Source organism: Armigeres subalbatus, chromosome 1, assembly GCF_024139115.2.
Source record: "Armigeres subalbatus isolate Guangzhou_Male chromosome 1, GZ_Asu_2, whole genome shotgun sequence".
Classification (NCBI taxonomy): domain Eukaryota; kingdom Metazoa; phylum Arthropoda; class Insecta; order Diptera; family Culicidae; genus Armigeres; species Armigeres subalbatus.
Genome location: NC_085139.1, coordinates 246,126,950 through 246,154,376, shown reverse-complemented (window position 1 = coordinate 246,154,376; position 27,427 = coordinate 246,126,950). Strand labels below are relative to the sequence as shown.

The 27,427-nt window shown below is 39.9% G+C and overlaps 2 protein-coding genes across 7 annotated transcripts in view; both read left to right on the top strand.

Moving 5' to 3' along the window:
* Nucleotides 1–27,427, top strand: part of LOC134206338 (diacylglycerol lipase-alpha) — a 351,723-nt gene that overhangs the window by 29,536 nt on the left and 294,760 nt on the right. Inside the window, exon 1 of one of the 6 annotated variants that reach the window (XM_062682036.1) lies at nt 19,339–20,540. The exons of the other annotated variants lie outside the window; for them this stretch is intronic. The gene's annotated coding sequence lies outside the window, so the exon portion shown is untranslated. Of the gene's footprint in view, nt 1–19,338; nt 20,541–27,427 lie in introns of those variants that run through there. 6 annotated transcript variants of the gene reach the window in all.
* Nucleotides 5,227–6,895, top strand: LOC134212409 (fatty acid hydroxylase domain-containing protein 2-like). Its single transcript, XM_062690240.1, has 3 exons — nt 5,227–5,663; nt 5,726–6,356; nt 6,416–6,895. The coding sequence occupies exons 1-3, from the start codon at nt 5,579–5,581 to the stop codon at nt 6,555–6,557; spliced, it is 858 nt and encodes a 285-aa protein (XP_062546224.1). The 5' UTR covers nt 5,227–5,578; the 3' UTR covers nt 6,558–6,895.

Below are 27,427 nucleotides of genomic sequence, written 5' to 3'. Positions count from 1 at the left end.
CCTTTGTTGACCGCCAGTCCGACGTCAAGTAGTCGCAACTCATTCGCGGTTGATCTTCCAAGAAGCGAACGACGACCTTCCTTTACTACTAGGAACTCGGCAAACAGCGTAGGTTTTGTGCATCCAGCGACTTCGACCTGTGCCCTGAAGGCCTGAAACACTGTCATAGGTGTCTTAACGGCATATGCACAGAGTTCTTGATTTCTCGGAAGTTCAATGGGCTCCAAACGGACCAAGCCCCTACATGATTGCTCATGCAACTTTACCCAATCTGAACCACCGATGATGTTTACGTCGGATCCAGAGTCGATCAAAAAGGTTATCGGACTCGATGCTCCGATGTGGCAGTCTATTAGCACGTCTTCGAGCGAGATCGCATTAACATTCTGTAACAGATATTTATGGTTTCGGATAAAATTCATTTTTTTTAATTCAATTCATAGGCAGTTTTATTAGTTCTAATTTGTCACAAATTCATACCTGGTTCGCATTGTCATCATCGGTCCAATCCGATGAAAAATTTCGCTTTCGCTTCGACTGGCCCTCATAGACGTGGTTTATGCGCCGCTTTCGGCAGGCCGCTGCGAAATGACCAATGATTCCACAATTGTTGCATTTCTTGTTGATGGCTGCACACTGGTCTCGAGCATGGGACAACCTGTTACATTTCGAACAACGCGAGCGCCGGCCTTCCCCGTATTTCCCCGCATTCGAAGGAGGTTCCATCGCTCTTGCTTTAATATGTGGCCCCGGATTATGCTTTCGGAATCGTCTACCATTATTATTTCGCTGCGAAACGGAGTATGTAGCTTGGTCGTAATGGTCACTCTGTTTAATTTCGGCTGCATGAGCTTCATCTCTTGTTGCTGATTGGACTATGTAATTCGTTTCATAGCCAAAGGTCCGCGCGGTTTTTGCCAGCTCTTTGTTTAGCATTCCTTTAAGCAACTGGGTGCGGACGAACCTGTCCTGGTCTTCGGGGCTATATCCGCACAATCTTACTTTCTCCGTAAGTCTGGAATGGAAGGAGACGACGGACTCACCCTTTTTCTGTTGCATACCAGTGAAGGCTTCGTGTTCAGATGAGATATCGGTCATCGATTTCAAGTGTGCGTCTACGTTGCTAACGAATTGGACTTCTCGTTTCATTGTTGATGGGGTATGCTTCCTCTTCTGTATCGTCGCTTTCTGGATAATTCTCCATCACGACGGACTCCTCGTCGTTCGTCTCAATTACTTCAACGGCGCCGAGATCAGATGACATCAGTTCATCGATGTACGACGATCCATTGGCTGGGTTTTGGACGTAATTTCTGAAGATTGACATTCTGTACAACGGAATCTAGAGGGGTTGCATGGAAACAAAATTCGCTTTTAGACTACATGATCCGCCTCCTTTATGTTGCTCTATAGAAGTCCCATCACATAGAGTATACATATACTTAATTTCGTGTTTTAGTCAAAGTCTACAACGTTATACAAAGGTATAAATCCATCAGAAGTAATCGTTGCGAAAATTTCCCTCTACGAGTGTGGTCTGCAACGGAAATGTAGTAAATGCCACGTTTTCTGGTTCGGAACAATTATATTTAGCCAGACTCATCAGTAGATCCACTGGTTTGTACGTTATGTTTCGCATTATATATATTTTTTTTCACTGAAGCCAATGATCTTTAGTTTCTTAACGCAACAAGAAATATTAATTCTCAATCGATCAATATTTGGATATGTTTGTTTTCAACGGTTATCCCAACACGTTAATTTATGACAGCTATAGAGTATAGACATCTTTTTACACTACAGCCACATCTATTCTAAACAATTTTTTTTTTGCTCGACGTTTGTCCCAACCCGTCGAAACATGTGCTTCCTTAAGCAATCTAAATTAGATTTGCCTTTTTATTTAAAATTTTTGAACAAGTATCTCAATACGTCTGCTTTCAACGGTTGTCCCAACACGTCGGTACATGGTAAGCAATAAAGTAGATATCCCTTTCCACTTTTCTCAAAAGCATTTCATAGCGACGGTTGTCCCAACTCGTCGGCAAGGTGCATTTTTTTACAACATTTTTTTAGTGGATATCCCTTTCCACAATTTTATTGAAACTCCTACTATAACTGTAACAGCCCAACAAACATTCACTAGTTGAACTAACACCAGTGTGATGATTTAATTCAGCGCTGTGTTGAATTATGTCTGTACTATTTCTTATCACAACTTCTGTTCAAGCTTTGTTCACACAATTTTGGCGAAGTTATACAACTACAACATCTCATTTTGAAAAACAACTTTATTAACTGATTCGTTAAACCTTTTAATAAGCATTTTACTAAGCCTCAATTCAGCTACATGTAAATTCTTCGAAAATAATAACACATAGAAGGTAACATCATCAAGATCTCCAATGAACGTATTTTGAATCAATTGCTATTTTCATATAATCATTTTAAAATTTTCCTAAATCGGGTCTCGAACTGCTGTCATTTGATCATCCGCCGGTAACGTTGTCATCCGCGCCATCCTTGATTTGTTAGATATGGCTCACTCAATGCATAACATAAATAATCTTATTGCTGAATATGAATCATAATTGGACTCTTATTCAATAAGTCGATCTGTCAAACTACAGTTTGTTAATAAGTGTACAAGATTTTAATTTCAACCATTGTTCAGCCAGTCGTAACCGTCGCACACTAGGAAAAATACGTAAAAATAATGTCGATAAACGATAAAATAAAATCCGTCCCCAATGCTATTTATGAATTTATTGAAATAAAATCAATGTATACTCGGCCTTCCTTAGAATCTCTTGATAAACGGTTGCGATATGATTGTTAAATATTAAGATTATTCCAATTTCGCCGCAATAAAGATCAACATCCATGGGATAATATTGGGATTCCACACTCCAAAGATTCAATAATTTTCCGACGTTATTCAACGGCGTTATGTCCGGCTTTTAGTAAATTTAGTTCCGCATGAATGCATGATTTTTTTCATTGCTCCAGCAGTTTTGTTCGTTATAATCTCCGACAGCTTAATAAATCACGAATATAAAAAGCATGTCTTGAAAATAAATCATTATTTTCCTATAAATAAAACTTTCCATATCTAGAATCCAGATTTTTTTCAAACTTTTCAGATTTTTTCTCAAACTCAAACTTCAAGCATAATATTTTTTCCACTGTGCGATAGATCTGATAAATGTGAAATCCAATGGTTAAGAAGGACAAAGGTTAAGAAGGATGTCTAATGCTTGCTTATTAACTTACTATTCAAACTCAATTCGACCACACTTTCAGAGCATCACATCATAGTCGAACAGAGAACATTAAAAATCATTAGTTCAGCACATAGTTAAACTTCCCCAATGTGCTGAAATGTGATAAAACGAAAACGTTAGTTCGACTTCAAATAAAGGTAGTAAACAAATAAATAGGCCATGTCGAATATTAGTAAAATTAAATGCTGAAATGAAATCTGTCTAGCGAATTATTCAGCATTCATTATTTTCAGCTATGAAGATCACAATTAAACAATAATTCAACCTAGATGCTTATTTGTAGCTTGTCGTTGTTTGTTGGGAGTGGAGCTACTAATTTTACATTATTCAAACAGTTCGGATTTATTTGCCACTAACTTATGGCAAACCTGGCAGGATCGCCAATGTGGAACTCTATTGTATGCTTCGGCGGAATAGTCGGACGAAATGGCCGAATTCATCAGCCGAATCGCAGCTAGCTCTGTGGAGTAACTTACCTCGACGTGTGCACTGGACAACGGTCAGCCAGCTTGTGAAAGATGGCGATTGTTCGGGCGTCATGCTGTCAAGACCGAAGCCGAACCGGCGTGCCCCCGTTATACGACATATGGTGTGCCCTAGTGTGTTCGGTTCTATGATTGAACTAGACTATCTTTGATCGGGCAATTCATGTTCCACAACAGCTTCACCTGTTCCATCCACCGGCAAATGAACCCCGCTGCCTCCTCCTGAATTCGCGTTGGCAGCCGGAAGACGAAACTGTCCCTCCGGATGCATGTGCTCCGTTCCGGCATTGCGCATCTCGACTCGAAACGAGCAAACCATCCAAACTGTCATACGGAGATGCGCAATGAGGCCCCTGGTTCCGATCCTCTCGCAAATCGCCACTCGGCTGCAAAACCTGTTTTAACCTGGTCTTCACTTTTGGCATGTTCAACATTAAAAATGGCTGTTACTGTGGGCCCGGTCAACTGGAACGCATGCTCGCTCAAGAGCAAAACAATCAAGCTGTGGGATTTCCTTGAGAAGAAGGAAAAAGACGGACGGAAAAGGACGGAGAAGGAAATAGACGTTGCGTTCTTTACGGAAACGCACCAAATACCGGAGGTGAACGACAACATCCGGTGGTGGCGGAGATGGACTTCTCGGTTTATCGGCCGGCAAAAAACCACTGAGTGGAACTGCCAGCGGTTTCAACAGTGTGTAGACTCCAACATCGACAACTAGGCGTGACCGGAAATGCTTGAAGCAATCGACCAACAACTGAGTTACATCGAGAAGGTGGCCCAGAAAACAGCATGAACCAACAGCTGTGCAAGTATTTATACACTCACTAAAGATTTGATACTTCTGCGAAGTCCTTCTGTCAGCGAGAACATTCCGGGTCCCAATCAGTGGAATGTGTTCCAATGAGCACTACATCATCAAAGGTGTCCTTCAGAGCAGCACCCTGGTGCCTCTGCTGTTCACCTCCAACATACCTAACATAAAACTGTCTGTTCGCAGATGAACCCTCTCTCGTCTAAAAATGTAAAGTGATCAGAGCGCTATATATAGTGGCAAAACTCCAACGCGAGCTCGGTGTTCTGACAGAGTACCTCTCCAGCTGAAAGATTTGTATCGAAACGGCGAAGACCCGGGTCATCATCTTCCCTCACTCAAAATCTCCCAAGCATGTTCCGCCTGAGGATTGTCAAATTACCCTTCAATGCCATGACAGTGGAATGAGCTAATGGCAGCAAGCTTATTTTCAGGCAACATGTTGACAAAACATTGACGAATTATAATGTTTTGTTGATTTTGCTCGCTATTTGCTCGGCATTTGTGTGATTCGTGAATCGTGACAATAAAAACGGACAATCACAAATAATTAAAACGAATGTGTTTTTTGTTATATATTACAGTACTGCGATTCGATAATTCTATACTCTACCGACCATACTATCTCAACCTTGTAAGTCCCAGCCACCTAATCAATCTAACCAATTTTGCACGATCATCTGTGCAATTCACATGAACGCCATAAACTCACATCGGACCAATACCGATAGGGGGATTATATAGCCATATATTTGGAAAAATCTCCCTTCTCATTGCCCAAGTCGACCTGACTAGGCAAACTTGCGCCTTTTTTGGAGAAAACTACCCGATATCTAATCTTATCACGAATCGGAACGGGTTAAATCCGTGTGCGATGGATACCGTAGATATCTAACGAATCGAACCGAACCCACTATCTATCGGAAACGACTGCTCGGCACTTCTCAGTCTCAATCGGAAAGTATGTCAAGTTAGTCACCATTCTACCACCCGAAATGGAACCAATTGATGTCCTCTTGCGTAACGATTCCGGATCAACGTTTCTCCAAGACAGATGGAACTCTTTGCTGGATACCATCGGTGAGATTTCGCCATGTATCGATTATTGGATTTGCGAGTCTGATCGAATTCAAATTTTGTAGGTGACGACCCGGAGTTCCTGTACGTGTGGGCGTTGACCACCTGGGTCAATGGCTTCTTCTGGGCTTTCGGGGCTTTGTTCGTCCTGATGGACATCACCAACCGTCCCCGGTGGTTGCGAAAGTTCAAAACACAACCAGGTACGAACGAGCCGCTCGAATGGACCGGACTCAAACGAGTGATGAAGAATATTCTGTTCAATCAAATCGTTATTGGAGTTCCGTTGACCTATATCGGATTCCACACGGCTGGAAAGACAAATCTGCCGGATGTTCGTGTCCTCCCGAGTACCTTCGAGGTCCTCCGTGACCTTTGCGTTTGCTTGTTCTTCGCCGAAATAGGCTTCTACTACATACATCGGATCTTGCACCTGAAGCCCCTTTATCGGCACATTCACAAAAAGCACCACGAGTGGACGGCTCCCTTTGCCTGGGCCGCCATGTACTGCCACCCGCTTGAGCACATTTTCAGTAACATGATTCCCCCGATCATAGGGATTCACCTGATGAAGAGTCACTTAGCGACGGCCGCCCTGTGGTTCCCGCTGGTGATTATCAATACGATTCGGGATCACTGCGGCTATCATTTGCCGTTCTTTCCGAGTTCGGAGTACCACGATTACCACCACGCCAAGTGAGTGATTTTCGGACAACGTTATCTATTAGATTGATGCGATAGGTTTTTTTTTGTAGGTTCACGGAATGCTTTGGGACGTTTGGTTATTTGGATCTGCTGCATGGTACCGACAGACAATATCGCAAAAGCAAACAGCACCTTCGGCATAAGTTTTTGTGGTCGACGAAATCTGCGCGAGAATTGATTCCGGATAAATAAGTCAGAGTCAGAGCAAGAGGAATGAATCCGTTATGCAGAGCTATACGTTAACATATTCTACAATGATGAATGTTGTGCGGTGTGGTGCATCATGAAAATATTCGTGACCCTATACTTTACTCATTTTGAATTATGATTCCTTGGTTTAATTCACTATTGCTAAAACAAGTACTAGTGTACCCGACGTGGTCCATGCGCACCTATCATGTGTGAAATTGTAAAACTAAATAAAGATTCCAATAGAATCCGACACGGGTTACGCATGAGTTTATCATTTGACGTTCGAGTATTGCCGAAATTCGTTTGCTATAAATTCGTCATGAGGAATCGTGTTTCAGCTTCGCTCAAACGTCAAGTCCAATACTGTAAACTTTCTTCACTGCCGCTGCAAGTAATAACTGTTCAATATTTGCTTGATTTCTTATTTAAATGGGGGCAGTTATGCATGGGCAGTTCATTTTTTTTCTTCTTTATTAAAGAGGCTTTTAGCTCTTGGCTGGTTCACCTCTGGAGTTCATTATTTGTAGCCAGGCGTCTCAATTCTCAATATCAAAGGCTAGCATGGAGCCGGTGACAAGCGTGGTGTCATCATTATCAACAGACATAGCCCGCAGTCATCATTGAAACGCAGTATGAAAAAAAAATGATAGCCCGGGACATCCTGGTTACGATCTGGCGATGGGCTTAACAATAGGATGTCAATAGCCTGGTTAACATTAAACATCATTTTTTACCTCTCAATAGTTGTCGCGCAAGCATTGATCACGTTTCATGATTGATTAGTTTCAGCATTGGTATCCAAGATCTATGGCCTAAAATGCAAATTTTGTATAAGGGAAAAAGCTACTGCCACACTGCCACAATTGTTGAATGCATGTTCCAAACTCAAGAACAGTTTGAAAGGCTCAGGATATCCCAGAACCACAAAGCGATAGTTAGTAAAGCCAGTTAGGATAACCTATGGTATTCCAAAACTGTCTTTCGATGGCTTCCAGGAGATGTAACATTCATGTTATGTATTCATAATGAAACTTTGAGTAACGAAAAGAGCTTCTTAGCAGCACAAGCAAAAATATGTTTTTGCTGAACGTTGCTACTTTCCATCTCTCATAAAACCAAAGTTATTCAAATGGTTGTCTGTTTCGCCGAAAAACATTTCGTGGAATTTTTTTCGCGGTACAACATTCCGCGAAATGTATCAAATCTCCGAAACACATTTCACGGAATGTACCTTTTCACCGAAATCCATTCCGCGGAATGTCATTTGGCGGAATTCAGTTAGAATACAATTAATTGCATATTATTCGGCAACTCGGCCTTACGAAAATCATTTTTTTGTTAAATATCTGAGTGGGGCGTCTTGGTCATTTTTTCAAATCAGTGGTTTTTCGAATCCATTCTGGATCCTGCTCGCTTTACGCATCGCATCCGAAGTTTGTATGAAAATTAGTATGGGAGAACGTATATTTTTACATTTCTACTACTAGAGGTTTCAGTTGATCGTAAACCAAGTTGCACATTGCGTTAAAGTACAACCCAAAGGATGCCGAAAAGCTTTGCTGAAGAAGGCACGTTGCTGGAACGTCCACGAAAAAAGTTATAATGTTTCGAAGATTGAGTGTTGAAACCATATGCAAGAAATCGTTTATTTTGCCAGCACTGCCGAACTACGTTGACCAATAATTTAACTGAGTGTTATTTCAAAATAATTGTTCTTATAGTGTTTTAGAGCTCATGGGAGCTATGGGTTTTGCCCTTCGATAACCATAGGTCGTCCGGTAGTGCTGGCAGAAACATTGATTTCTTGCATATGGTTTGAACAATCAATTTTCGAAACGTAATAACATTTTTGTGGACCTTCCAGCTACATACCTTCTTCGGCAAAGTCTTTCGGCATCTTTCAGACTATATGCTAACGTATTGAGTCACGTGATTGATGATAAATTGAAGCCGCTAATAGCAAAAATGTGAAAAAGTTAGTTTTCCCATACTAATCTCCATGTAAATTTAAAACGCGATGCGGCATGCGAGGTCGCAACCAATCGAGCCCATATTTTGCACAGTTGATTGGGGTCCCAAAACGAGAGTTCAGCGCGAGTTGGCTCTTGTTTCGGACGGCAGAACGATCGCGCGATTTGCCGAAATTTTGTGTTTTGTTTTGTTTTTCCTTAGGACGGTTCGTAAGTAAATTGATGAATATATTTTATTACTAGCAGACCCGACGAACTTCGTTTCGCCTAAAAGTGATTTATTATCTAATTATGCAGAAATTTCAGTTTCATTTGTATGGGAGCCCCCCTTTCCAAAGCGGGGAGGGGTCTTGAACCATCATAAGAACCTTCCTCGGCACCAAAAACCTCTGCATACAAATTTTCACGCCGATCGGTTCAATAGTTTCCGAGTCTATAAGGTCCAGACAGACAGAAATTCATTTTTATGTATAAAGATTTTTACAGCATATACTGTTTTTGACAAACGCTCTATATTGTCGAATAGAGCTCCCTATTATTCACCTTTCCCACTAACACAAATTTTCCTTCCCGAGACATCTATGAAGGTAGTATGGGTTCCCTGCATCTTCACTAGTAGATGTTGAACTAACATTCCTTCCCTTCCTTCCGTGATTGTAAGGACGTGGCCAGGTATACAACTGCTACTGTATAGGAAAAGGTACTAATCCCAAGTACCAATTTGCGACAATATACAGTAGATTGCTCAATTGAGCATTGTATAGCCACCCACGATTTGTACAATCACATATGCTATGCTATGCTAGTTGATTGGGGTCCCAAAACGAGTCAGAAAAACCTTGATCTGAATTTATCGGACGAAGTTTGCGTTTTTCCATCCAACGTGCCCCACTCTAATGCACACCCCATGTTTCGAAATGGACAAATTGATATGAAATTTGCGAAAAAGAGTCCACGTGTCTTGGAGGGACTCGAACCCTCAACTTCCTGCTCTCTAGCAGTGTTGGTAGAATCATGCTCAAATCTCATTTAACGAAGCCTCATGCGCGAGCTGACTCGCTCGTGATTCTGCAGGGGGAGCATCGCGCATGAGTTTTTCACGCAGAATCGCATCGTTTCGCTCATTTGCCAAAAAATGATTTCGCCCCAAAAAGTGTCAAAACCCAATCGAAGCGTATTTTATGTTTACGTATGGATTTATTATCCATTGTTTTAAGTAAAGAAAGTTATTCCGATGAATTTAACGAAGAAGAACACGCAAAAATCATGCAATGATGCAAATCGCGAGTCGAATCATGGACGATTCTCTGGGCCATGAGTCGGGTGGGGTTTGCCTCGCGCTTGATTTGAATCGTGGATGAGATTTGAGAAATTGAGTTTTTACCAACACTGCTCTCTAGATAGGCGTGATGCAAGAGAGTTCGTGGGGCAGTACCTTGCGGGATTTATGGGTGAACGCTCTACCACAGATCAGGTGTTCGTCGTACGTCAGGTATTGCAGAAATGCCGCGAATACAACGTGCCCACACATCATCTATTTATCGGCTTCAAAGCCGCATATTATATAATCGATCGGTACGAGCAATGGCAGCTAATGCACGAACACGGATTTCCGGCTAAACTGATACGGTTGATCAAATCGACGATGGATCGGGTGATGTGCGTAGTTCGAGTTTCAGGGGCATTCTCGAGTCCCTACGAAACGCGCAGAGCGTTACGGCAAGTTGATGGTCTTTCGTGTCTGTTATTCAAAATCGCTTTGGAGGGAGTAATACGAAGGGCAAGGATTGACACGAGTGGTACGATTTTCACGAAGTCCGTCCAGTTATATGGCTTCGTCGACGACATTGATATTATGACAGGTAACTTTGAGAATATGGAGGAAGCCTACATCAGACTGAATAGCGAAGCTAAACGGTTCGGACTAGTCATCAACAGTACATGATAGGAAGAGGCTCAAGAGAGGTCAATGTAAGCCAACCACCACGAGTTTCTATCGGTGGTGACGAAATCGAGGTGGTTGAAGAGTTCGTGTACTTGAGCTCACTGGTGACTTCCGATAACGAGGCCAGCAGAGGAATTCGGAGACACATCATGGCAGGAAACCGTACGTACTTTAGACTACGCAAAGCGCTCCGATCGAATAGAGTTCGCCGCCGTACCAATGCACAGTGATCCATGTAGCATACAAAGCGGTAATAAGTTGTTCAAGTCGAAAATAGCAGAGACAGAAATAAAACTTTGTTCTACAAAGTTGCTGCTCACGGTAAGGGGCTTATTGAGGTTTTCATAAAAATTAGGGTGGGCAACATTTGAAAAAATTAAAAATAAAACTTTTTTCATTTTCAGAGATGAGATACGAGTATACAATGTTCCGCGAAGTTATAGTTCAGCCAGATTCCAAGAATTTTGCTCAAACAATTATTTCTCTAGCTCTTAAATTGACTGATTTAGAGCAATTTTCCCAAGTTTACTTAGGGTGACCCTCAAAAAACAGTTTTTTTGCACTAACTTTTTTGTTTCAAATTTCTCAGCAATGTGATGTTCAGACCACTTTTTGTGCTTTGCAGGGCGCAACTTTTCATTAACTTAGCGTTGTCATATCTCATGCGGATCAAAAGTTATTTAGATTTTTCTTCGAAAAAAACGTTTTCTTCTCAAGGCTGTATCTATGAATGGCGCAAACATTTTTTCAATCTGTTTTCTCGACCTTATTTTACTACCTTCAGGCTTCATTTCAGGGTTTTCAAATCGAAGGGATAATTGAAAATAACCCCATATTATTGCAATGAAAAATTACCGTTTTTTCATTTTCAAGCACTAATTTGCTATTTTTAAGTGTTTTGCTTCTATGGCTTACTTCGTGATATGGCAAACGCCACACCATTTTGTTATAGAGCCTGAGCAGAAGCTAATATCTTGAAAACAGCAGTTCTTATGAACTTGATGTGAATAACAGATAACATGACAAAAAATAATAACAAAAATTAATATCCAAAATAAATACTTTATGCATAACATTATCAGATATTTTAATACAAAACGAAAAATAATTATGTTTTGCCTTTGATATTGTATATGTTATGCCTTGAATATTTTGTATATTACTTTTTGTTATTTCATATCTTATACATGTGAGTAACTCTCGCTGAGACCGGGATACTATTTGCACGAGGTCTTTGAAAATACCTAAATTTATGTTCGTTCGAATGCTTTCGATGAGTTTATTAGGGATCCGAGTTAAATTTTTCAGAAAGATGTACCCCTCGTTAGTTATAGACGAAATCACTTTTATGGACCCCTCATTTTTTGTCAATTCTTGATTCACCAAAACTGTCATAAATCCAACATTTCTCAACCGATCTTAAGTATCAGCATATCGTTGGAAAGAGGAAGAGTGTATCCTCAATTTGAAATAATAACATATTTGATTTGGCTGCCATCTTGGATTTTTTAAAACTATTTTTCCGCTAGATTTGCAATCAGCGATTTTGAGTATCACCACATCGATGGAAATCTTAGCTTATGTAGAGCTTTGTATTCAAAAATGTGAGGTGTATGTTTTTTCTATCAAAATGTACGATTCACCAAATTTTTTTTAGGCCCATCTGACGAAAGAATATTATTTTTATGGTTAATATGAGACTACGACATCAGTTCATTGATTTCATACACTATTCTACGCCAAATATATTTTGAAAATGAAGAGCATATCTATAACAGTAATTTATTTGGAAGGCTCAAAACTTTAGTCCAATACCAAATCCAACATGGCTGCCCCATTTTTATCATTTCAAATTGAGGATACACTCTTCCTCTTTCCAACGATATGCTGATCCATTAGATCGGTTGAGAAATGTTGGAGTTATGACAGTTTTGGTGAATCAAGAATTGACAAAAATCGAGGGGTCCATAAAAGTGATTTCGTCTATAACTAACGAGGGATACATCTTTCTGAAAAATTTAACTCGGATCCCTAATAAACTCGCCGAAAGCATTCGAATGAACAGAAATTTGGACATTTTCAAAGACCTCGTGCAAATAGTGGCCCGGTTTCAGCGAGAATTACTCACATGTATAAGATACGAAATAACAAAAAGTAATATAGGGGAACGGTTCGACTTCCATCCCATCAAAAACAAAGCAATGAAAAGGAATTCGATTTGTTGCTTATTTTTGTTAGTTTGTTTCACCAGTGAGCACGCGTGTTAGCAAAAAGAAGCGACGAGATTGGTGCTGTATTTCTTTGTTTTGCAATGAGATGAATATATGTTCAGTGAGATGGAAAACGGAACAGTTCCCCTACATAATATTCAAGGCATAACATATGTTGTTATTACAATATCAAAGGCAAAACATAATTATTTTTCGTTTTGTATTAAAATATCTGATAATGTTATGCCTAAAGATTTATTTTAGATATTATCTTTTGTTATTATTTTTTGTCATGTTACCTCTTATTTATATCAAGTTCATAAGAACTGCTGTTTTCAAGATATTAGCTTCTGCTCAGGTTCTATTACAAAATGGTGTGGCGTTTGCCATATCACGAAGTAAGCCATGGAAGCAAAACACTCAAAAATAGCAAATTAGTGCTTGAAAATGGAAAAAAACGGTAATTTTTTATTGCAATAATATGGGGTTATTTTCAATTATCCTTCGATTTAAAAACCCTGAAATGAAGCCTGGAAGTAGTAGAATAAGGTCGAGAAAACAGATTGAAAAAATGTTAGTGCCATTCATAGATACAGCTGTTAGAAGAAAACGTTTTTTCCGAAGAAAAACCTCAATAACTTTTGATCCGCATGAGATACGCAACGCTAAGTCTATGAAAAGTTGCGCCCTGCAAAGCACAAAAAGTGGTCTGAACATCACATTGCTGAGAAGTTTGAAACAAAAAAGTTAGAGCAAAAAAAAATGTTTTTTTAAGGGTCACCCCAAAATAAACTTGGGAAAATTGCTCTAAATCAGTCAATTTAAGAGCTAGAGAAATAATTTTCTGAGCAAAATTCTTGGAATCTGGCTGATTTTCACGAAACATTGTATACCCGCATCTCTGCAAATAAAAAAGCTTTATTTATCATTTTTTCAAATGTAGCCCACCCATATTTTTATGAAAACTTCAATAAGTCCCCTACTATTTGTAGCAACTTTGTAGAACAAAGTTTTTTCTATCTCTGCTATGTTCGGCTTAAAATACTTATTACCACTTTGTCTCCTCCCTGGACCAATGTGCAATGGTGTGGTGCAGATGCCGGACGGTACGTGGAGGAGGCGAATGAACCACGAGTTGCATCAGCTGTTGGGAGAACTATCCATCGTTTACACCGCGAAAGTCGGAAGACTGCGGTAGGCCGGGCACGTAGCCAGAATGTCGGACAGTAATCCGGTGAAAATGATTCTCAACAATTCTCCTGGAGTTCCTCCAGCGGTTCTCAACCTAGGGTACATGTACCCCTGGGGGTACCTTCGCTGGCCCCAGGAGATATCTCGGATAAAAATGCGTAATGGCGGATGTATTGCCAATAAAACTTATTGATAAAGTTTTTATAATTGTATAATTTATGATTCTAGAACTTTGTGTAGTACATAATATGCAAAGCTGATCTGATCGAGACAAAAAAATGAATATGTTAAGAATATGCTTCTGAACTAAAATCTAGAATCTAGATGTTCTGTGCCCTATTTGAGAGGCCCAAAGGACTTTTTTGAAAGCTCAGTAGCACCGTTGCAAGAGGCTCAACGCGGCTCGAAGGCCTCCTTTCAAGCCTTCTTTCAAAAAGGTCTTTCAAGAGGCTCGAAAAGATCTATTCGAGAAGCTCGGAAACCGAGCAGCACAATTCAGACAATATTGATTGCAGCAACTTGAATATGACTAAATTTGGTCCCATTTGAGTTGCAGTACCCTATGTGTAACACGTGTGTTGCTAGGGAAGCCTCCTTAAGAGGTTCGGAAACCTTCTTTCAAGAGGCTCGGAAACCTTTTTTCAAAAGGGTCGGAAGCCTCTTTTCAAGAGGCTCGGAAGCCTGCTTTCAAAAGGCTTGGAAGCTTCTTTTCATTGATTTGAATTGGAAAATTTCACGGAATAACGAAAATTTCAAACAACTTTTTGGATAGAAACATGTGTAAAATAGAGAGCCATATATCCCGTTAGTTTTCGGGTCTGTTTTTCGTATATCTTGTTAGTTAGTCACGCTTATTTTCAATACGTCGAGGGGGTACTTTTCCAGAACAAGGTTGAGAACCGCTGCTCTAGGATTTTGTTTAGGAATTCATACTAGAGCTTATCCAAGAAATCATCCTTAATCCGTCCAAGAATTCCTCCACCAGATGTTTCTGCTGGGATTCCTCCTGGCAATTATATTTAGATTCTCTCCAATAATTCTACCAGGGATTCATACATGAATTTCTCCAAAAAATCTTCTTGAAGCTACTCCAGGAATTACTTCTGGAGCTCCTCCAGAAATTCCTCCTGGAGCTCCACCTCGAGCCTCTCCAGGAATTCATCTTGGAGCTTCCTCCAATTTCCTAGATAAATTCCTAGAGAAGAGTTCGTCCAGATATTAAACCTCGATTCTCCTTGGAGTTTATCTTCAATGCCTCTAGAAATTCATTCAGGAATTCATCCTGAATTCTTCCACGAATTCATTCTGAATTCTTCCAGGAATTAATTCTGAATTCATTCTGAATATCTCCAGAAAAGTCTCTCCTAAAGTCCCCCAGAAATTCATTCTGGATTCATTAGGAACTCATTTTGAAATTTATTTTGAAATCATTTTGAATTCCTCCATGAATTCAGTCTGAATTTCCCCAGGAAATTATTTTGAATCCTCCCTGGCGTGAGTTATTTCGAGAATAGCTGGATGAACTTGTGAAGTAACTATAAGATTAGTTTCTGGAGAAACTCAAAAATGGAATTCCTGGAGGAGATCCAGGAGAAATTACTGGATAAACTCCAGGATGAATTGCTGGAGGAACTCCAGGACTAATTCCTGGAGGAACTCCAGGACTAATTCCTGGAGGAACTTCAAGAAGAATTCTTGAAAGAACTTCAGAATGAAAATCAAAAAAGAAAATTATTTGGATGAACTCCACAAAAAAATCGAAGAGAGATTTCTGGAAGAAGAAGGAACTCTAGAAGAAATCCTGGAGAAACTGCAGGATTAATTTCTGGAGGAACTCTACGAAGAATTTTTAGAGAAACTCCAGAAAGGATTCCTATAGGAACTCCAAAAAGATATCCTGGATGAACCCCAGGTAGAATTCCTGGAGGAACTTCAAGATGAACTCCCGAAGGAACTCTAAGAAGAATTTCCGAAGAGACGCTTGGAGGAATCTCTCCAGAAACTCCAGAAGTAATTTCTGTAGGAGCTCCAAGAAGAAGTTTTAGAGAAACTCCAGAAAGGATTCCTGCAGGAACTCCAAAAAGATGCCCTGGATGAGCCTCGATTAGAAATAACTCTAAGAAGAATTGCCGAAGAGACGCCAGAAGGAATCACTGGAAAAATTTCTGAAGGAATTCTTGATGGAACTCTATGAGGAATTCCTTTTGGAACTCTCTGGGGCTACGCCCAGGTATTTCTGCAAAAAATCTTCTTGAAGCTCCACCAGAAATTTCTCCTGGAGTTCCTCCAAGAATTCCTCCTGCAGTTCTGCATTTTTGGAAGAATTGCTGGAATTTCTGGCGGACCTTCGGGAGATATTCTTAGAAGAACTGCAGAAGGGATTGTTGGTATAGTTCCTTGAGGAACTCCAGGAGGAATTCATGGAAGAACTGCAGGAGTAATTCATATGGGATTTTCCCGAATAGAACCCTGGAGAAACTCCACGATGGGTCTCTGGAAGGCTTCAGATTGAATTAGTAGTAGGAAGTACTCTAGAAGGTATTCAACGAGGATTCCGAAATTCCCAAATTCCTAAATTCATCAACTCCTAAATTCAAAAACTTCCAAAACTTCCAAAAAGATTCCTAAGTTCTTAAGTCTTTAAATTCCCAATTTCTTATGTTCATGAATACCTAAAATCATACATTCTTAAATTGCTAAGTTCCCAAATTTTCCAAATTCGCGAATTCGCGAGTCCCTAATTTCATAAATTGCCAAATTCCCAAATTTCCAAATCGTAGATTCCCAAGTTTCTAAATTCTTAAATTTTTCAATCCCTAAGCTCCTAAGTCCCTAAATTCCTCAATTCCTAAAATCAGAGATTTCTTAATTCCTATATTACCAAAATCCTGAATCCTAAATTCCTAAATTCTAAATTTTGATATATCGTCATTATCTGTCATTATTTATCAGATCAGATTGCAGTTTTCTTGCGCCGCGATCCAACTTCGTTTCCCCCAGTCAGTAATCATAATCTTATCAACTGCACAAATCATCCGATTTCTAATCCCGTTTTCTTTTCCTCATTTTTTATAAACTGGTTTCTAGAAACACATAATGGTAAAACATAATTCGAAGTTTTATTTGACATAAAATGTTGGATGGTTTCATTTTCACCTGAGATACACCCGGGGCAAAGTTAATGTTCGACGCTTTCTGCAGGGATTAGTATTTTAAGTGTTAAATCGAAACCCGTTAAAAAATAGCCCAATGAGAAACGGTTGACTGTACTCATAACATTTATCAAGGCAGTTTTTCACCATTAGGTTTGTTTTTCACAAGTGACAGTCTTGCGGACATTTGTGGTTACAACCAAAAGTATTCGCACGAATTGATTTGTGTGTGTCATTTATATAAAAAGGAAAGGCTTCCGGTTGTTGTCCAGGTTCTAATAATGTCTACTTTCACTTTCACCGTTCGAGAATATCTCATCAGAAACACAAACGGGTTGGTCTCTCGCATTGGAGAGTGGTGAAAAAGCCACCAAAGTTATTTAACACCTCAACGATTTTGCGAACTGTTACACTTTTGTGTGGCATGGACAGGTCTATAACATGAACAAGCCTTATGTAGCGTACACACGCTCAAACACGTTGGATCAACATTGACTCCGCCACCCAAGAAAATGCTTCGGTTGCTGCTTTGTTTGACCGTGTGTAAATTTGTTCGAACAACCAAAAGATATTTTAGTTACTAGATAAAGATTGTCGCTTCAGTTCCCTTTGTTCTGCTGTCCGGAACATGTTGGGTACCAAGCTGTCAAATCGTATGAATTTTCTTTCTTTGAAATTTAGCTCCCCTATCATCGCCAGCAAAAGATGTTACGGACAGCGACAATCTTTATCTAGTAACTAAAATATCTTTTGAACAACCATTTGCCAGTTGGCGGTTTGATTTTGGTTTGAGCTGTCGGGGCGGAGTCAAAGTTCGCCGAACTTGTTTGAGCGTTTGTAGTGAAGTCGAACAAGCTCCCATTTTTTAATTTTTTAATAGTTGGTGTTCAAGTTGATGCGTCGGTCGTTCGGGAGTGATATTGTTGGTAGAATAAGTTGAGTGTTCGTGCCGCTGTTTGTGGAACATGGAGGATGCTTGACTAAACGAGAAGTGGAGTCAATGTTGGTCGAACTGCTTGATCGTGTGTACGATGCATAACATGCCCCAACCACATGACAGATCAAAGCAGTTATCGTTCAATCCAAGCTTTTATAACAAGTTGAGTCACGAGTGCAAGTAATGCAAACAAGATGGGTAATTATTTTATAGGATAAATCCGAGTGAGATGTCACAACTATTTAAAAATCGATAATTTTTGGATATTTCATAGATCCTACATAGTGTAGAAGTCATTTGCAAAACATACAAATTTGGACTGTGCAATTAACATTTGTAAAAGAAGTTAAATCCGGGTGAGATACTACACTTCAGGGGAAGACGCCGCACGTGGGAAATGTTGGAAAAATCGGATTATTTTTTTTTTGCGATGAACGATATTTTTAAGAAAAGCATAACCATTTATATTTGTATTTCCACCCAATAACAAACAAATTCATCGTGTGAATTATTTCTTATTTCTACTGTGTAACAATATACAGTCGAGAATATCAGTCATTAATAGGCATTCCCATACTAGTTTTCATACAAACATGAAACTGCTTGTGCTCATTCAGTTGTTGTTTAAATCGGGTCAGGGTTACGGAGGACACTCGGAGCATGGGACGGAATCGAGTAGGCGTGGAGGAACTGGATCGTTATTTTTAAACACCCTACTAAAAATCTTTGTTTCCGTAAATACGATACCAATACTACTACAGTGTAAGAAATTTTTTAATGTACCAATACTTTCAAAGTTTTGTTTTGGGTACTCAATCTACCTTCACCTTAACAGGTGTTCTGTTATCCCTACCATTCTTACAGTTGTTTTTTGATGCTTAGCATGATTGAAAAATGAAAAAATGAGATGTTACAAGTAAAATGTGAAAATGGCATCCGCTGAGCGATCACTTATCGTGTTATGACCAACTTCACAATTGATAAGAAATACCTAAATGTAAATTTTCTTTTCATATAAATTCTCTCCAAAATAAGCAACATATTCAACATCCCTATCACTGAACCACGTGCGTCTCACAACTACCACCACATTTGTAAGATAGCGATAAAACCATTCCGACGGCCAAACCAGCAGCCATGCGGGTCCCGGTCACTGCCTTGTCTAACGAAACATGAAACATGCAAAACGGAAAACTCCACTTGTCGTTGTCGTTGTCGCCGTCGCGACGCTTACATTTTCCTCTCGTTTGCTTCGCATTTTCCGTCGGTGTGCTGTCAGGTCGCCATCGCCGCGGTCGGGTGGAAAAACTTCGAGCAAACAATTGGCTTCGGTCCCGGTTCGGTCGCTCGCACACCGCCAGTCGTGAGTTTCCACTAGGATCGAGCGCGTCGCGTTTTCCTTTCTCTGTCGTGTTAGCATTCAGTAGCCTGTATAAGGATCCACCTGCACTGTGTCTCCCCCTCCCGGTCGCACCCCTAAGTTGCTGCTCCTGATCCGTGATAGGGGGTGGGGGCATTCCTTGCTACAGGATTTTCTTGAATGAACGTGTCGAGAATTGCAGCAAATCCGAGTGACAGGAAGTCGGGAAAATCGCAACTGGGGTAAGCAATGTGTGCGGGAATCCTGCAGGATTCGGCAATTCGGATTCCGAACGATCGGTGAAGGGAAGCCGTGCCCTGCACCCCTGCACAAAAATCCTTACTCGGACATCGAACAGAAAAACATTGCCATATCGTCGCATCCTCGGGTGAGAAAATTGCTGTCGTAGTCGCCATCGTCGGCGTCGCAGGTGTCGGGGAGTGAAATTTAGGCCATGCCATGCCGCAATCCATCTGCTGCAGGTGGATGCAATCATTTTCCGTAGTGTCCGATTTGCCTTTGAAGATGGCTCACTGAAGTGGATATTCTTTGACGAGTGAATGAAGTGAGTGAAAATCCGCTACCCAACAACTGCTCGAAAAAAAGCAAACGAGTTATCCTTTCTTACTCAGTTCAGAAAGGGGGGCGGTGTGGGTGGTTTGTGTCCTTTTGCCCGCCCTCTGCACACGCGAAAAGCAGCAAAGGGGTATTCATGGTGGGTGCCCAGTACGTGTGAATCCATCGCAGATTGGAGATAGTGCCGTGATTGAAAAGTGGTGTTCAAAAGGAATCCTTTCGCTGTTTCCGTGTGCACGTCCTTCGCAAATGGTGAAATATTAATGAATGAAAGGTGGATGAAATGGGGCCCGGTGAACGCGAGCGTGGAAAGTTTCCCTCGTACTTCCGGTTTCGGGGGCGGCTTTTGTGACCTAGTTTCGGTCTGGCGGGCGGCCGGAGGCGTTCGGAGAGTGCTGATTTATATGCGGCATTATCATAAGAGTGGTCCGAGCAAGTGCGGATAGGTGAATGGCCATTAGAAGAATGCAAATATCGGTGTGGTGGCGTTGGTGACCTTTGCGAAGTGTTGTTTGGTGTTTGCGGTGATTTCTATGATTAAGCATAAGACATGAATCATCTACAGTTCATCGAGCGAGCTGAGTGATTCCAAATTTGTGTAGTGTTTATCAGTTGTAAGATTTATTACGAGTGTAATCAAAGGTAAGAAGTCGTTCAACTATCGCAGAGATAAGATTTAATTTATTGCATACAACAGAGATGCAGTGGCTTATTATGAATTAGCTCGATGACAATAAAAAAACATGTACCAGTCATAATAGATGAAGTACTAGTCATATATTTTGCATTATCAAGCTTTGAACAGTTTTGTTTTTATGATGTGAGTACAACATGAAAATAAATAAATCCCTGTCCATCAATTTTTCATTTTAGCACCCTTAGTTCACCAGAAAGTGCCAAAAACTGAATAAAACTGTACAGAATTGTAATAAAATCTGCATCCGCTGGTTGAATTTTATTAATAAAATAAAATATTAGAAAGAAAAATTATAAATGTTCAGCGGAAGCATCAACAAAAAGTTTACTCAAAGTTTGGTATGCTTTTTGAGTTTCTTCAAAATGTTTCGTTGAGAATAATTCAGTAGCGATTTTCTAATCTAAATCTACGAAATTTTTGCATGTAGGTAGATTGTAGATGCATGGAAAAAGTAGATTTTAATTAGCTCATTCGACTTTGATCATTTTATTTCTTATTTGGAATGCTACAATATCGAAGTTTTCCATTAGTGTACCATTGGTCAGGTAAGAAGTGAGGTTACGAGACGTCTCTTCCCTAAGCTCTTCGAAATGTGAAAATTGCCATGGACTAAACCACGATGACGTCGCGCGCCGATTTTCAGTAAGAAGAAAACATCCGCTGCGGGCAATGTTTACAAAAATAATCTTCGACATGAATATCCGGTGAACTAAAATGTTCCGAGTTCACTCAAATATTCATAGGCCGTCAGCGGATGTCACTTTTCCGACCGGTAAGAAGAAGAATCATGGAAAAGAAGACGCTCGTGGTTAAGTCCATTGTCTCTAACTCACTATAAAAGGGTGTCCTACGAAAGGCGGAAAACACATAAGGTGGAATACGAAAGGCCGAATGAACGAAAGGCGGAACCAAGATGAATACAGTACTAGGTGCTCCAATCTGCCAAGTTTGTGGAAGAGAACAAACCGGCTGGCTCTCCCATACTAAAATCCAAGATGGCTGAATCGTGAATTTGGCAGATTGGAACACCTAGTGGTGTATTCATCTTGGGTGGAATCAAAGACTAATCAGTCTTTGGTGGAACGATACAAAAGGCACGAAAGGCGGAATCACAGAAGGCAGAATCACGGAAGGCAAAATTACATTGGAGTGTTTCAACTTAGGCAGACATTTTTAGCCCTCAGATCAAACTAATATAATAGACACAAAGCTAACAAAACTAATATAATAGATACAAAGCTGTTAGTGTTTCAGTTGTGAAATGAGATTTCAATAAATAGAAAAAGGCTACCCCGTTTGGCATAAATCCGTTTGGCATAATGGTCATTTGGCATAATAGTCGTTTGGCATAACGCAATGGAAATGGGTTTTATACTCTATAATCATATTCTTTACGCAGCGCAAAGCTGTACTTCAACATAGACTTCTTAATATTTACAATGAAGAAGGCAAGATGCATGCTTTCAAAGAAGGCATCATAAACGCTTTTGCCTTATCCAGAGCAATCGCTTATATTCAAAGGACGAATGATCTCCTCCCTTTTCGCATTTCACCGAGAAAATGCGTGCTTTAAAAAAAGGCCACATCACGCGTTTTGCCTTAACTCGAGCGCCCTTTTGATTTACTTTCACTTTTTGGGGAATAAGGACTGTATCGAAAATAAGTTATCCACATTATTTTCTTCGAATAAAATCGGATGAATTTTAAAAATTTATTAAAATTTGTCTAGCAATATATGTTAATTCCGTTTGTTAAGTTTTATGAAAAAATATAATATTGAATAAATATTGCATTATTCCAACATTTATTCAAGCATTTTTCTTCCTGGTCACAAATTGGCATAAAATTACCTCGTTTTATAACATGATTACTTTCTGGTCCGATGTCCGGTTACTTAACCTTCTGTCTGTGCTCAAAAAAACTTACGTTGTCTGTGCTCTGGGGTCAAATGGAATTTTGGATTTATGGGGCTGTTTCGAAAGATAATTTAATCATCTTTCAGGTCGTTATCAAAGATTGACTATTGGTGGGCGGGTATAAAGGTATAAAACCAGTGATTTTTCATGATTATTTTACTTATATCCGAAAATCCTACCCATTTTGAACTGCACCTTTTTTAAAAAGGTTATGCAGAAAGGCATGTGCTCTGGCATGAGGCGTTGATAAGTTTAGAACTCGGCCGCCAGGTGGTGGTATATTTGAATTCATTATTTTGGACTACTTAAGATATTCCGCGATATATAGAATTCTCCTCAGTGTAAATATTCTTATTGCACAAATTCAAAAATTGGAAGACGTACTCGTTATATTGAGCACCGCTTTGTAGTGCTAGACATCCTGAACAATGTTGCCGAATACAACTTGAGTGTAAGTATGAGGGATCTCAATCTAAAGCAATATTTCATATATGCAAGAATATTGCAAGCGCCGCCTATTTGTAAATTTCCTAATTATTTATTCCGTCACATGACAGTCCATTCCCACCAGACGAACTTTATTAAAGACGTCATCTTTACAAATTTCAAATTTGTGCGATAAGAATATTTACAATGAGGAAAATTCCATATATCGAAATTACTTGAGTAGTCTAAATTAATGAATTCAAATATACCGCCACCTAGCGAACAAGCTCTAAACTAATCAATGCCTCATATCAAAGCACACGCCTTCCTGCATAACCTTTTTGAAAAGGTGCAGTTCAAAATGTCTAGGATTTTCAGATATAAGTAAAATAAGCATGAAAAATCACAGTTTTTGTACCCTTTTTACAAAAACCCCTCCCCGCAATGTACCCGCCTACCTATAGTCAATCTTTAGTAACGACCTGAAAGATGATTAAATTATCTTTCGAAACAGCCCAAAAAATCCAAAATTGGCCAAGCATTAAAAAAGTTATAGCAATTTCAATTTGGGGTCAATTTGACCCCAGAGCACAGCACAGACAACGTAAGTTTTTCGAAAAAAGTACTCTGTAGCGCATATTTTCAAGATTTTTTAAGTGAATTTGCACATAGGAGTTAGATCTCGGCGAGTTTTACCAAACTACCAAAAATTAGGAGAATCGGTTGAAAATTTAAAAAATGGCAGCTACTCAAAGTGGCCTGGGGTCATATTGACCCCAGAGCACAGATAAAACGTTAATATTGATTTTCTTCCTTTTCCGACTGGTTAGCGAACGTGTAGTATTCCCCAAGCTTGTTGGTCATGAATTTTTACCTTTGGGGGTGGATAGCAAAAGGCTTGGCCAAAATATCCATGTCGATGCCTTTCTTACGGAGCCATGTCACAATAGGAAAAAAGGAGGTATTTTTGGCCAAAATTATGAATCCTGCAATAAACAGTGGTATTCATCATAAAAACATAGATATAAAAGAAAAATATTTTTTCTGAGCCTTCAATGGGGTATGTGGCCAATTTTCGGCATAGTATCGATTTTTGTCATATTCTACAAAACCAACGGAATTTGGTCACTTTTTGGTTTGCAATAAGCCTGTTTGATGCTGTATAAAATACTAATGGTCATATAAACTGTATATTCGTGTCACAGACAAATGGACGCAACACAGATTTCCTAAAATGATCAAAAAAGCACTATCAGCTTCTGGTGTTGAAAATTCACTGAGTAGAACTTATTAAACCAACAAAGGAGGGTAGAACAGATTCAATTAGCGTCATATTGTGACATCAACGAAATGGAATTTCATTTATTTGATATTTCATTAAGATTTCTTTCATAATTATAAAAAGGTATTGTGCCAAGGAGTTATTCAACACACTACTCATCCAACACGTTATGACACGTTATGGTTAAATCTCCTATCATGAAGTAATGTCAAAATTGTAAATTTTGAACAACTTCCCTTCTCACTGCGTAACGCTTTTTATATGATAGATGATTTTTTCTTGAAATATGCGCAATGTTAAGACATAACCCTCCCCCTTAAAATGTTATGTAAATTGTGTTCTTCACCAAATTCAATTAAAGTGGCATTATTGAGTAACTCAGGTTAAAATTGAAAAATAAGAAGTTTACCAAAACACCTGATTAATCCCCCTAGTGGTAATGTTGTCTTTCTCGTACATTATAAGAAAATGTATTTTGGCCATAATTTTTGAGCCCATAGTCCGATCCAGCCTATTTTTAATAGGGAACAATGGAACAACGTTCTCTGACGAATGAAATTTGTTGCGAGTAAATCGGTTTAGAGAAAGTGCTTAAAAAAGAGTTAAGACCATTTTTGCTCACATACATACAGACATTCACACACACGTACACACAGACATCACCTCAATTCTTGGAACTGAGTCGATCGGTACACAACACTATGTGTGTTTAGGCTTTTTTTAATGCTTTTAGAGCGATCATGTAGCTTCTACGTATACTTTGTACACGAGAAAGGCAAAAATGGGCAATTTTAAAAATTCATGTATCTTACAAAATGGTGAATTTGGGCAGAATTTTATTCATGGTCCTCAAAGCTTAAGAGTTCAATAGTGTAGTGCATGATGTTTTACTGCGGGGTATTGCGGGGTACCAAACTGTTTTGTTCATTAAATATTGCGTAAAATATGCTTTCACAAAACTACTAAAAACTAATTTCTGGACGGAGCTATTAATACAATATCAAGCCTATTGCATAGATCTGTTTTGTAACGATATATAAATATGTTACTTTTGGGACGAAAACATGGCAAAGCTGTCCGTTTTCCCAAAAAACGTAAAAATATCATTTCTAGGAGGGGCTAGTTTGAACGCCCCCCACCCCTTCCTGAAAAATCTAAAAAATAAAAACCGTCCTGATTATAAAAATATAGGTTGTGAGCTGTGTATTCATCACATTTTACTCGCCCAAATCAAAAATTGGCCTTTTGGTAGTTTTGGCCACACCTTTATATGGGGCTGTCCTATTGTGATGTGTCCAAAACTCGAATTTCAATATCACTTTCAATTTGCGATACATTGGAAACAACAAATTTTCAACAAACAAACAAATTCTGATTTGAAACATAACGTATGAATAATCGAATGCATGGTAAAACAAACAAATACCTTCATGAGATTCTGAGTAGTAACATTTTGAAAGTTTATAACTTATTTTCGATACAGTCCTTAATACGTTCTGTGGAATGGTCTCCTCGAAATTAGTAAATATACTCTGGGAAAAAGATTCAAATGGTATACGGGTTTCGACAGACAGTTTTCTGGGAAATTGAAAAGAACCTAAATCGTTGATAAGAATATCAATTATTAAGAGTAGCCATCTAACTGAAAGAACAGCTTATGTGTAAATGAAGGAAAAAATCATATTGAAATTATAATTTATATAAATACCGATAATAACTATTCTGAAAGAATTGTAATTTTTCTGATTATTTATTTATTTATTTAGACTAAGGCCGAAGTGGCCTGTGCGGTATATAACAGTCTTCTCCATTCGGCTACACGTCGCCAACCACGCAGTCTACGGAGGGTCCGCAAGACATCTTCCACCTGATCAATTCACGTTGCCCGCTGCGCACCTCGCCTTCTTGTGCCCGTCGGATCGTTGTCGAGAATCATTTTCACCGGGTTACTGTCCGACATTCTGGCTACGTGCCCGGCCCACCGCAGTCGTCCGATTTTCGCAGTGTGAACGATGGATGGTTCTCCCAGCAGCTCATGCAACTCGTGGTTTAATCGCCTTCTCCACGTACCTTCCGCCATCTGCACCCCACCATAGATGGTACGCAGCACTTTCCTTTCGAAATCTCCAAGTGCGCGTTGGTCCTCCACGAGCATCGTCCAGGTCTCGTATCCGTAGAGGACTACCGGTCTAATGAGCGTTTTGTAGATTGTCAGTTTGGTACGGCGGCGAACTCTATTCGATCGCTCCGGAGTCCGGATCGCTTGCGGAGTCCAAAGTACGTACGATTTCCAGCCACTATGCGTCCCTGAATTTCTCTGCTGGTATCATTTTCGGCAAGCCCAAGTACACAGATTCTTCTACCACCTTGATTTCATCACCACCGATGCAAACTCGCGGTGGATGGCTCACATTGTCTTCTCTTGAACCTTTTCCTATCATGCACTTCGTCTTCGACGTTTTGATGAATAGTCCGATCCGCTTGGCTTCCCTCTTCAGTCTGATGTAGGCTTCCTCCATCTTCTCGAAGTTACGTGCCATTATATCTATGTCGTCGGCGAAGCCAAATAGCTAGACGGACTTATTGAAAATTGTACCCCCTGCTCTTCGTATTACCCCTTCCAAAGCGATGTTGAATAGCAGACACGAAAGACCATCACCTTGCCGTAACCCTCTGTGGGTTTCGAAGGGACTCGAGAATGTCCCTGAATCTCGAACTATGCACATCAGACATCACCCGATCCATCGTCGCTTTGATCAACCGTGTCAGTTTATCCGGAAATCCGTGTTCGTGCATTAGCTGCCATAGCTGGTTCCGATCCATTGTATCATGTGCGGCTTTGAAGTCGATGAATAGATGATGTGTGAGAACGTTGTATTCACGGCATTTCTGCAGTACTTGGCGAATGGCGAACACCTGGTCCGTGGTGGAGCGTTCGTTCATAAAACCAGCCTGGTACTGCCCCACGAACTCCCTTGCAATTGGTACTAGTTGACGGCATAAAATTTGGGAGAGTACCTTGTGGGCGGCGTTCAGCAATGTGATTGCGCGGTAGTTGCTACAATCCAGCTTATCGCCCTTTTTGTAGATGGGACACACGACACCTTCCATCCACTCCTGCGGCAAAATTTCCTCCTCCCAAATCTTGGTGATGACCCAGTTCAGCGCTTTAGGTAGTACCTCACCACCGTGTTTTAATAGCTCTCCT